General features: G+C 36.8%; 2 protein-coding genes across 8 annotated transcripts; both read left to right on the top strand.

The window, feature by feature from the left end:
* Positions 1-169: 169 nt before the first annotated feature.
* LOC101065031 (radial spoke head 1 homolog) lies at positions 170-5628 on the top strand. 7 transcript variants are annotated; one of them, XM_029851508.1, is made up of 8 exons: positions 170-333; positions 1279-1392; positions 1771-1876; positions 1973-2063; positions 2166-2301; positions 2835-2906; positions 3420-3498; positions 5574-5628. In XM_029851508.1, the coding sequence occupies exons 1-8, from the start codon at positions 292-294 to the stop codon at positions 5603-5605; spliced, it is 672 nt and encodes a 223-aa protein (XP_029707368.1). In that variant the 5' UTR covers positions 170-291; the 3' UTR covers positions 5606-5628. The 7 variants fall into 7 exon arrangements, with proteins under 7 accessions (XP_029707368.1, XP_029707370.1, XP_029707389.1 ...); XM_029851510.1 differs by lacking the exon at positions 5574-5628 and adding an exon at positions 3737-3866; XM_029851529.1 differs by lacking the exon at positions 2835-2906.
* A 3014-nt stretch (positions 5629-8642) lies between these two features.
* Positions 8643-11969, top strand: LOC101064816 (radial spoke head 1 homolog). Its single transcript, XM_029843242.1, has 8 exons — positions 8643-8808; positions 8887-9000; positions 10099-10204; positions 10282-10372; positions 10456-10591; positions 11150-11221; positions 11358-11436; positions 11584-11969. Exons 1-8 carry the CDS (start codon positions 8806-8808, stop codon positions 11640-11642), a joined length of 660 nt encoding a protein of 219 aa, XP_029699102.1. The 5' UTR covers positions 8643-8805; the 3' UTR covers positions 11643-11969.
* Positions 11970-12147: the final 178 nt, after the last annotated feature.

The following is a 12147-nucleotide window of genomic DNA, read 5'->3' as shown; positions in this document are numbered from 1 at the left end:
GGTAATGTTGATTTTATATGATTTACTAAAATGAGAAAACATAAATTAATATATACACATTATTTTTTTATAGTGTAACGTCAGTGCAAATATAGACTTATAAAAGCAACGAGACCAAAATTTGACAGCAGAAATCGATAGACCGCCTATGTAGATTCTGATCACGTGACCGTTGTTATGGAAGCCGTTACCAAGACATAGCGTACTGGGTTGGAAGAACATATTGGTTGGTTGATCTTTTGGGCTATTCTACACTTAAAGTGTAAAATACAAGGGCACTTATACGTAGTAATGTCAGATACGGAATCCGATGAGGAACACAACAAACTTGGGGTAAGTTAGCCAACATAATGTAAGGACCTTCAGCGTCTTGGCCGGCTGATGTGGGGTAGGGCTTGTCCTGGTCGTCCGGCTTCGACCGTGTCGTCGGCGACACTGCCAACTGCCAACCTGCCAATCTACAGTGGAGGATTCTACACTAAGCCATCGGCTCAAATGCTTTTATTTTGTTATAAATCCTGCTGTGTCGAGCTAGTGCCCATTCTGCTGCCTCCATCAGACAGTGTTTCATGTGTATGGCGAGTGTGAGAGACTCAGTGTTTATAACAAATTTTTTAATCATTTTACTGAAATATTTTATTTAAAAAGTTTATTCTGGCAGCAGGGTACAATTTAGCAATTTACACTTCGAGAAAAAAAAGAGGACAAAGCAGTTCAGAATGGTGCCTCAGTGTGGCGCTGCAATGTCTGGTGCAGACTTGTAATGGAGTTTGGTTTATTTCAAATGACAAACAAATTCTCAGACATTTAGTGTCACAAGAATCTTCTTTGCACTGTTGTTGGTGACCAATTGTACATTTTCTTCATGAATGACTGTATTGCCGCTTTATTTATTTATTTCAGGTATTTTAGTGTATTTGTGTTTGTGAACAACTATGTGAAATTGTAAATAAAGTGTGTTTATAGAAATCAAATGTCCTACTGCTCCTACTGCTTTACCTCATTATTTTTATTATTATTGTTGTTAGAAAAATGTGCCTGTCTTGTGCAAAAGTAAGTACCCGAATGTGTAAACTTTTAATAATTTGAATTATAATTAGGTCAATACAAAATCACTCAATATAGTAAAAGTCTAGTTTCTTTACACCAGTAAAGAATAAATGTGGGATTTTTGATCTGTAGTGCAGGAAATAAAATCAGCAAATCATGACACATTTATAAAAACTACTATGTAACTATTTTAATATGCGCACTTTTATATTTGTTTTACTGTTTAAGGAATATGAAGGAGACAGAAATGAAGCCGGTGAGAGGCACGGAGTAGGAAAAGCTGTTCTGGCCAATGGCCATATTTATCAGGGTCATTATGAGAATGGCAAGAGACATGGAAAGGTAAGGATTATGTTTTATTTAGTCAAAGTCGTATTAAGGTATATGTGATACACAAGAAAGCTAGCCCCCCTCAAGCAAACTCTAGATGTTCACTCAGCTCAGTAAACAGGAGACGTGCCAGGATTTTTACAGTTTTCTATTACCTCTAACCTGTATTCATCATTCATGTATCATAAAGGAAGTAAAAAGCAATTTCAAACTGCATTTTCTATTTAAAACAACCACAGTGGCAACATTTGGAATCTTATGTGGTTTGGTAGGAACAATATTGGCTGCAGACAGAAAAAGATGGTTTAGGAAATTTACGAAATTATTTTCTTCCTTCTGAACAGTCAAATCATAACTTTAAATATTTCATTTAATTCTTTCTTCTAACAGGGAACATATCATTTCAAGAATGGCTCCAGATATGTGGGAAAGTATCAGCAGAACATGAAACATGGACAAGGCACTTTCTACTATCCAGATGGCTCTAAATACGAAGGTACTATTACACAGTAGATTTTAGTTAAATTTCTAACGGTCCTGATAGCTGAAATCTGAAATTGCTTTCATTTTATTGCTTTTGATTGCATGTCAGGATCCTGGGTTAAGGATGTGAGAGAGGGTCACGGTGTCTACACCTATCCCAATGGAGACATATATGAAGGGGAGTGGTTGAATCATATGAGGTACAGCCCCAGTCTTAACATAGACAGAAGACAGTCTGCAGTTAAGTGACAATTATTTGTTCTGGAAATTTGAAAAACTGCATCTTGATATTTAATTATCAGGCATGGGCAGGGAGTTTATCACTATCATGCCACTGGCTCAAAGTACAAAGGCAGCTGGATGAATGGCAAAATGGAACATGCTGGAGAGTACATTCATTCCAACTACAAATACAAGGGAAATTTTAGCAACAACAATGTAAGTTTTTAAAGAATTTTTGTGAAAGATGAATATTTACTTTCATTTCCTGCTAATGCAGCTCCATTCTGTTGACAAATGACTGATATCAATTTATTTATGTCCTATGTTCAGCCTCAGTTGGATTTTACGTTTCCAGCAGCCAAAAAAATCCAAATCCAAAGCATCAACAGAAAAAAGAAGCACAGAACAATACATTAAGAATACTGTATAACTAAACAGTACTTGATGTAAACACTCACTCAGATCCAGTTACCGAATTCCTCATGTAACACAGTATACAATAATTGATGTTTTATTTTTACTACTGAAAAAATTGTCTAAAGTTTTTCAACTACAAGTTAGTGTACTGATACGTATTATGTCATACTGACTAAGCATAAGGGGTTATATAATTATGCTTGCAATAAACTATTGTTCGATTTTAAGATTAGGTTTTTGATCTAATGTTTTGAGATGATTATTTGTAGCAACTACACAATGAAAGATTATTTTTTTCAGTGGTTGATCTGCTTTTCATTTCTGCATTTTAGCCATGTGGGACTGGAAAGTTTGTGTTTGACATTGGTTGCATGCAAAATGGTGAATACCAACAAATACATCAGGTAATTTATTAGCATTTCAGTCTGGGTATTTATTTGACACAACTACACATAGTCTTTAATCTGGTCATTTATAAGGGCACACTGAAAGAACACTTTAACACTTTCTTGACTCACTCCCACTGGTGAGTAGAACTATGCAAAGCCAGAGCCAGAGCAGAGAGTTTTCTTAACTTGACCACAGGAGGAGCATAGGAGGTGCTGCCTCCTGCCTCCATAGAAGTGCCACTGCGTTGGTGCTGCATTGGTGTCTTACGTGCGCTTTTGTCCTTTTTTGTACAACAATACATTACCAATGTGAAATACATTATATAAAAGTTTCAGTGCAGTGGTCTGTGGTTCTAAAACATTCTCTGACATTTTATTTTATTTTGATAATGGTGCATATTCAAGCAAGTGGAATCAAATCACTTTGAATGAAAATTTCCACTCAAATACCAAATTTTTAGATTAAATTATACAAAAAATACTATGTTCCATAAAACTCAAGTTTGGTATCTTTTTCGGCCCATCCAGGACACAGATGAGTTGGAATATACCATACCAGCCACTTCAATCAAGTGGACTCCCATATGCATTATTTTTGTTACTCCAGGTATTGTGACACACCCAAAAAGTCTTCAGTTTAAGTATCAGTTTATATTTACTTACTTGTAATCAAGCGTAAAGGCTGCAAAGAGTTTGATTTAAAATACTGACACACTTTCATTTTAAACTTGCAATTGTCTGACACAATCAAATGTCTCACATGCTCTGTGTGTGTCTGTCTGTGTGTGTGTTTCTGTCTGTATGTGCACCTGTATTTGCATATATATTTCTCAACTCAACCATAGAAATGTAGTTAAACAGGAAAGAAAGGATAGTTCACCTGTATGATCATTCCACAATCAACATTAGCCAACCTTTGTAGTGACAGCAAATAAACATTTTGTTTGAATCAATATGTCAATTAAAAAATAACTGAATTTATGTGCCTTTGTGTCATAATAAAACTCACAGGCAGGTTTATTTAATTAAGGTAATGTGGCCTGTCTAAGCCCCAATCCCCTTACTGAAACACCTAGGAAGTGACTTTCCTAGTAAACAAGAACATGCAGCTGTGAATAAGTACGGTAATGGGTAATGTAATTGGTAAACTGTCTCTTAAATATCATTAACAATTTGAAATATTCATTCTTAATCGTGAGCAGGATTTCTTTTATTAACACCTGTCAAATAACACGAAGTCTCATCTTGTCTTCTTGAACCCTTTATTCCGCTTTATTGCTTTCGGGGTCACGGGGAATGTGAACATATGGACAAAGGCTGGGTACACCCCTGGATGGCTCACCAGTTCAGAACAGGGCCCTATGTGAGCAAATGTGGGTTCAATAGCTTGCTCAAGGGTACCTCAGCAATGCTCTGAAGGTGTTGTGGTAGTAGGGGAAGGCGCCTTTCCAGATTGAGTTACTAACGCCTATGTCTAGGACTAGTTCAAATGACTCCTCTGTTGAGCAAATAAGACACCTCCTTCAAAACTACCTGATTTTCCAGTATTACCTCCTTACAATATAGCCTCTCTGATTTTCTTAGGTTTATGTTTTAAAATTGATTAATTGTAATAATGCCTTAGGAAATTAGAGTGCATATTAGCAGTTAACATCAAACAAAATACGAGATATAGCAAAAATAATAAACATTTGTACAAAAATACGAGTATCATGGTCGGTCAAGATGTTTGTACTTTAAATGGCAACTATGTAAAATGGGAAGTAATGGTGCTGTTTGATAGCCCACACTAAATGGCAATGTTTGAAAGGCCACAAATTTCCAACCCAAAAGAGCTGTTAGGGAAGGGTGTAACTATTACAAAATGACGTCAAAAGGGGTGTTTCCCCTCTTAAAACACCAATCATATGCATTCCCATTATAAATTCAAAGGTAATCTGGTTCACAATAACATCCATTTATGACAACTCATGGAGACGACATAAAGCACTTACTTTGATTACTCCCTGGCCAGGCTTGGACAGTGTCTACTTGTTTTCTTTAAAGTCAGCTCCTGCCACTGATATAAATACATTTAGCACAGCTATTGTTGCCTGTCAGCCACCACTTATGCTGCTATAGCCAACATTCATGGATGGGCAGTATTTCAAATACCTAAAATATGTATTTCAAATACAAAATACTATTTCAAAATTTGTATTTTATTAAAGCAAATAAAAATACCTTGATATTTAAGGAGTTAACTGTATAGAAATTGCCTCAGTATTTGACGGTATGCTAATTGGGCTTGTTGAGCTCTCACTGTGGAGGATGTTGGCCTACTGGAATGAGGGGTTTAATTTTGCTAGTTTCAAAGAAGCTATAGATCTCAGAAGGACTCAAATGCTAGAACAAGCACAAATTATTTCAAGCATAATTTGCAATCCAGAGGATTCTTGAAAATACTTAACTTGATTTTACAATCGCTAACATGCTGGAACACTAAGATGAAGTATTTGACTTGACATGACGAGACTAACTGGCGCAGGACAAGGGAGACACAGACTATGTGTCTATGTCCTGCCGACCTCCGACCCTGCTGACCCACTCTACTCTTATACCAGGAGCTTGTAATGTATCTCTCTGATCTCTGCCTATTCTCTCCTCTACTTGTCCTCCCCCTTCTCCTCTCTCTCTACCCAGACGGCCATCAGCAGGAGGGTCCCACTACATGAGTCCGGTCCTGCTCAAGGTTTCTTCCTGTTAAAGGGGAGTTTCTTATTGCCACTGTTGCTTGTTGGGTTTCAGGCCCTGGAATTCTGTAAAGCGCCTAGAAACAATTTTGACTGTAACAGACGCTATATAAATAAAGATTGATTTGATTTGATTTTACACAGACTATGTGCAGGGAAGAGGTGGAAACAATCAGGGAAGTTCAGACAATCATACAGGTGGGAAACACCCTGGGTTCAGAAGTCAAGTTATCTACAATTGGAGAAGTTACTTTCAAAATAAAACAGAAAACGCAAAACAAGACAAACAGATTTGTCAAGTTATTTAACAGATTATTTCCTATGTTATTGCTCTCAACCATGAATTGTTTGCATTCTCGACAAGTTTGTTTTAATGTTAATGTTGTCTACTTCAACACAGGAACAGGAAGACTGTTTCATTTTTAAAGATGTTGAGGTCTGTTGAGAAGATGACATTGTAACGCTTCACTTCTGTAGGACCCAGGGAAGGCCTTGCTTCCTGGACCAATATTGTCTCATCAAACTCCTTTTTTCAAGGTTTAGTATGACCATTCCATCATCTGCTCCGGTATAGCTGTTATTCTTAATTGTCTGCTGTCTGAGCCAAAATGTTTAAAAAGTTGTGCTGAAAAGCATCAGCTGAAAATACATTACAAGAACCTCCCATAATATAGGCAATATGGGCCTCTTGTCCTCCATTTACCAACTCTCATAATGACACATACCATTAATGTCAAAATAGATAATGTAGTTAACCACTTGTAAAATGCTGTTTGCATGTTAGAACTGTCTTGATTAATTGCTTTGATTCAGATTCAGATTTCCTTTATTTGTCCCACACGGGAAAATTTACAGCGCAACAGCAGCAAAAGCACACAGAAAAAATAAAATAAAATAAAATTTGAGATAATAGAAAATATACAAGAAAAAAAGGATGCATATATACAATAATCCAAGATAAATGGATAATCAGCCCTTGCATACCTGTACATTGTACAGAGGGTGTATACAATATACTTACATGTCAGAATATATAATATTTAGTGTGTGCTATCAGGCATTATGTTTGTTGTGCAGTTTGACAGCAGCCGGCAGGAAAGATCTGAGATACTGTACCTCTCCTTCACTCAGCAAGGGTGGAGCAGCCGCTCTCTGAAGGAGCTGCCCAGTGCTGTCAGGGTGTCCTGTAGGGGGTGGGACGTGTTGTGAAGGGATCCATGAAGGGATCAATTTGGTTAGCCAAGTATTTAGAGGGCATAATCACAAACTCTTGGTTGAAGTGTTTAGACTGTTGGTTTAAACAAAATTTATTACAGAAATTGTTTGTGGCCCACATAAATTGTTAAGCTGCCACACTTTGTAAATTTTCAGTTAATGAATTGTTTGCCCTGTTAAATGGTTACTGAAATGCTGATTAAAGCCAAAGGTGGAAATACTGTACAAAAACAGCTTATGTGATGAGTCCAGACTGATGCCATGGTAATGCCTTTCCTAAGTAGGCTGACAGAAGCGAACAAGGGTGATTTTCTTTGTTGTAGTGCATTGCCCTCATAGACTGCCAGTCATTCTTTTGCATGGTATTTTGAAAATACAAAGTATTTTATCTTGATACCTTTTGTGTCTGTATTGTAGCTTATGTTGATAAAATTGGCCTTTTTTAATATTGAATTTTTGCCCACCCTTAACTACATTCAATACGCAGATATCGATGCTGCATTTCATTTCCAGAGAACAAATTGGCCCTATTTGTCGTGGCTATGGACAGCTATAACAAGCACATGGCCCCAAACTGAGCACTGGACACTGTGTCGAAAGCTCTTGTGCCACTAACACGAACCGTGTCTCGGGCAACCATAAGTTTCAGAACTTCAGCAGGGACTGGCTATTGAGGTCAAAGCTCAACTGCACATGGCAAGTGAGTCAGAAAAGGGGCAGCAGTCAATGTACACCTACCATTTCAGCCCATACCCTGGGTTCACCTTCATCATCCTGGACACCTATGATGTGGCTCTGATGAGCAGAGAAGAGTCCAAGCAGGGGTACTGAGAAGCTCTAATGCTTCACAGACAATTCAACAAAAATGCCAATTTCAACTGTCCACCAGGTAAATAAGTTTAAAGTCTAAATAACTTTCTGCACAAGATAAAATGCAGTAGTGTTTTGTAATGCTAGATAAATCTGTCTTCCACGAGTTAAAATGACTGACTCACATTTAATTTGTAAGGAACGTAGTATTTTAGGAATATCATAAGTAATGCAACACACTATCAGTAATTAGGATCAATATAAAAAAAGACATACTATTAGCCCTCAATATAAACTAACACATAGAGGTGATTAATTCAAAACAAAGCTGGACTGTCAATTCCACATTTTGCTCATTTTTGCAGATGGAAACATAAACAGTTTACAATTGCCTGCAAGTAACATAAACCTTGAAGTACAAAGTGCCAAATTTGACTTGATTTTTGCGTGCGTGTGTGATTATTGTTGGCACACAACCCCAAAACCAAGTCAAATGTTTTAGTCGGCAAGTACTGTGCAGGAAAAACCCAGTGTGTGGGGATGAATCTGTAATATAAATTGGGTTAGAGGTTAGTTAGAAGCATTTAATTGATGTGTCATGTAATTTAACAGGTCAAAATTAAAAATTATCTTGACAATCTTCTCTGGGTTGAAGAGGAAATGAACTGTGTCACTAGTTAACATAGTTTTGAAAACTAAAATTATGTGATTATTTATTCTTTTATTCCATTATTGATTATTGATTATTTTATTCCATATCCAGGTCACCTTGCTGTACACCCCAATTCCACAGATTATCTTTGTCTGCTTTGGAACTTGATGAAGTCCTGGCTGTGACATGCGCGCACGCACGCACACACGCACGCACGCACGCACGCACGCACGCACGCACACACACACACACACACACACACACACACACACACACACACACAGCACCATCACTATCGCCATCACCATGCCTAACCAATCAAACATCTCTAAAAACCCAAAGGCTCTAAGAAGTGTTGAAATGTGATCTCACAATGATCAAAGGACCTTTGACCCAAAGTACTACATCAAAACTGTTACAGTGTATTACAGCTGCCCTCTATATCACTGATAGCAATTACTTCAACCACAGTCGGCACCTACAGAAAGAAATATAAAAGGACACCATGGTAAGATGTTGACAACAAACAGGGCAAATTGTGGGCATTATTAGGGGCTGATGAGCTGTACTTTTTAATTTGACTAAGGAATATGAAGGTGACAGAAATGAGGCTGATGAGAGGCATGGAGTTGGTAGAGCTGTTCTGGGCGATGGAGATATTTATCAAGGGAATTATGAGAATGGCAAAAGACATGGAGAGGTAAGTATTGTTTAGTCAAATTCATATCAAGGAATTATATACTATACATATTTACATGTCCAAAGGAGACTACCCCTCGTCAAACAAACTGTGATTTCATCCAGCTCATTAAACAAGAAAATAATCAGGATTTCTGTAGCTTTCTACCCCAAAATCTGTATCCATCATTTATGTATCAAAAGGAAAATAGACAAGAACTAATAAGCATTCCCTTGCATTGTCTTAGGGTCAAAATGACCTGATCACCACTTTTACCACTTAACAGCAGAAAAAAACACTTACCGGTAATTCCTTTTTTTAGTTGAACCTCCATTTTACTTAAAGAGACAACAGAGTACAATGGTAGGGTCAGTTTTGTCCCACCAGTTAAAATCAGTTTTATACCAAAAATCATATATAGGCAAATGCACACAGATATTTAGATAGATCATCAAAACACTAGAACTTTCTTTCACAGGTGCAGCATCACCCATCCATGACCGGACACCTGACACATTCACAGACGTAAACACACCAGACACATCAGACACAAGTTCGTGTAAAAAGAGATGGATTTTGTAAGACATATTTTTTAATGGTTAAGATGTTTGAGGTAGGATCCCCATTTAAGATTATATCAGTTTGCAAGAATGCTGTTCATTTTAATAAAGTGCATTCAAAACAACTTTCTGTACACATTCTGGTGCTTAGAGATTGTACATTAATATAATCTTTTGATAAATATTAAAATTAATGGCAAAATGGAGCATGCAGGAGATTACCTGTGTAGTGTCTTTACTAATAATGTAAAACCTGTTACACTTAAGAAAACAATATCAGATATGTTGAAATAAATACAAATGCTATTCACATGCTAACTTCAATCTTTCTACATTGTGAAAATGGAAAACTCACTGTGTGTGATAGGTAAAAAGTTCTTCCTTCATGTAAAAAAGATTTGGGGTTGAAAATACAATAGAACTACTTAATTTTATGGATTTAGTGGAGGTATGACTAAAGGGTAAAAAAACATCTTGAGCAACATTATTTAAAGGATTTAAATTGGTTGTACTAAACTGGTTATCACTTCATCTATTATTTAATGCTTTCTTCTAATAGGGAACATATCACTTCAAGAATGGCTCTAGATATGTGGGAAACTATCAGCAGAACATGAAACATGGTCAAGGCACGTTGTACTATCCAGATGGCTCTAAATTTGAAGGTAATACATTTTAGATAAATGTCTAAAGGTACTGATAAATAATTGATTTCATTTTGGTGCTTTTGTTTGTGTGTCAGGAACCTGGGTTAAGGATGTGAGAGAGGGTCATGGTGTCTATGCCTACCCCAATGGAGACATGTATGAAGGGGAGTGGTTGAATCATATGAGGTACAGCCCCAGTCAATATAGTCAAGGCAGGCTGCGGTCAAGTTACAATTATTTACAGATGCTTCTTGATGTTTAATCATCAGGCATGGACAGGGAGTTTATCACTATCACGCCACTGGCTCAAAGTACAAAGGCAGCTGGATGAATGGCAAAATGGAACATGCTGGAGAATACATTCATTCCAATCACAGATACAAGGGAAACTTTAGCAACAACAATGTAAATTTTTCATGTTTAATTAGTATTCTTTTCCTGCTTATGTAAATAAGTAAGTGTGATGTAACTACTTATTTCTCTACCGTCTCAGTTAGGTTTTACTTTTCCAACAGTCTTGTCTCATCTTCTTAACCGATTGAGCTCTTTTAGGATGATTGGGAGGGTTCCAACAGTAACATTGCAAAATGGCAAAATGAACATCCAAGTGAAGCTCAAACAGAAAAATGGGTTACTAGCCATGCAATACACAAAACAATGCAATTAGAAAAAAAAAACCTCAAACACAGTTCATGCTGTAAACGCAACAACCAAATACAGAAATAGTGTATGCAGCAAATAGTGTATGCAACACAGTATACAATAATGATTGATGTTTCATTTTTAATGTGAACACTGATGATATTGTGTTCTAATGGGACATTGTGACGTGCAAAATAAACAAATTGCTGTTATCAATCAAGAATTAGTGTACTGATGGGTATGATATCATAATGACTAAACATAGAAGTATCAGGCTCATATAAAAAGAATTTTCAGTGGTTTTTTGCCTCTTCATTTCAGCCTTGTGGTTCTGGAAAGTTTGTATTTGACATTGGGTGCGAGCAACATGGTGAATATCATCAAATACTGCAGGTAATTTATGAACATTTCAATGTAGCATTTTTAATTAAGATAAGTTCTCTGAATTACCAAATTGGTAGATGAAATTATACTGAAAATACTGTTTAACAAAACTGGAAGTCTTGTTTCCTTTTTGGCTCTAATGTAGGACCCAGATGAGTTGGAATATGCCGAACCCCCCTCTGTTTTCAAGTGGATTCCCATATGCATTACTCCTATCACTCCAGGTACTGTGAAGCCAGGCTAAACTTCTTGGTATGAATTTAAATTTGATTGAAAAACAACGTGTGTGTGTGTGTGTGTGTGTGTGTGTACGTCTGTGTGTGCGCATGCATATGTGGGTCTTTGCATGGATCTGCATATCTGTTTATCAGCTGGACAAGAGAAATCTAGTTCAACTGGAAAGGAATCAAAGGAGAATTCATCCGTATGATCAGCCTAAATCCCAGCATCAGTCGACCTGCGTATCAACAGCAAATCTATTTTTTTTATAGTAAATGATTTTTAGAGAGCAAATGACAAAATTAATGTGGCTTTATGTCATTGCAAAACTCATAGGTGGTGTCATTTGATCAAGGTAATAGGACTTCAGAGCTGTCCAATCCCCATGTACACTTACTGAAACAGGAGGTGAAATTATACTCAGCAAAAATATACAGATATGTATAAGAGACAAATGAGTGCAGTTTACATACCTGTAAATTTTAAACAAACGTATCTTCAACAGTTTTGAAATTTGCTGCATAAATTTGCTTTTTTAAAATCATGACCAGCATTTTCATTTTCTTTCCTGCCAAAGGTACCCACGCATGCTCACGCACGCGCACACACTATTTACTTTAACTGTCAAGTCACATGATCATTTTAGGTATGTCTAGAATAAATTCAAATTATTACTTTGACAAATAAGCACTCCTTCATAACTCTCGTTTTCCAGT

Source organism: Takifugu rubripes, chromosome 1 (genome assembly GCF_901000725.2).
Source record: "Takifugu rubripes chromosome 1, fTakRub1.2, whole genome shotgun sequence".
Classification (NCBI taxonomy): Eukaryota; Metazoa; Chordata; class Actinopteri; order Tetraodontiformes; family Tetraodontidae; genus Takifugu; species Takifugu rubripes.
The sequence above is the reverse complement of the archived record's forward strand: the minus strand, read 5'-3'. Positions and strand labels throughout refer to the sequence as shown.

Coding starts and splice junctions, on each gene's coding strand:
- LOC101065031 (XM_029851502.1), top strand. CDS start 292: ATGTCAGATACGGAATCCGATGAGGAACACAACAAACTTGGG. Junction 334..1,278: donor AGGAACACAACAAACTTGGG/GTAAGTTAGCCA, acceptor TTACTGTTTAAG/GAATATGAAGGAGACAGAAA. Junction 1,393..1,770: donor ATGGCAAGAGACATGGAAAG/GTAAGGATTATG, acceptor TTCTTCTAACAG/GGAACATATCATTTCAAGAA.
- LOC101064816 (XM_029843242.1), top strand. Junction 10,205..10,281: donor AGATGGCTCTAAATTTGAAG/GTAATACATTTT, acceptor TTTGTGTGTCAG/GAACCTGGGTTAAGGATGTG. Junction 10,373..10,455: donor GAGTGGTTGAATCATATGAG/GTACAGCCCCAG, acceptor TTTAATCATCAG/GCATGGACAGGGAGTTTATC.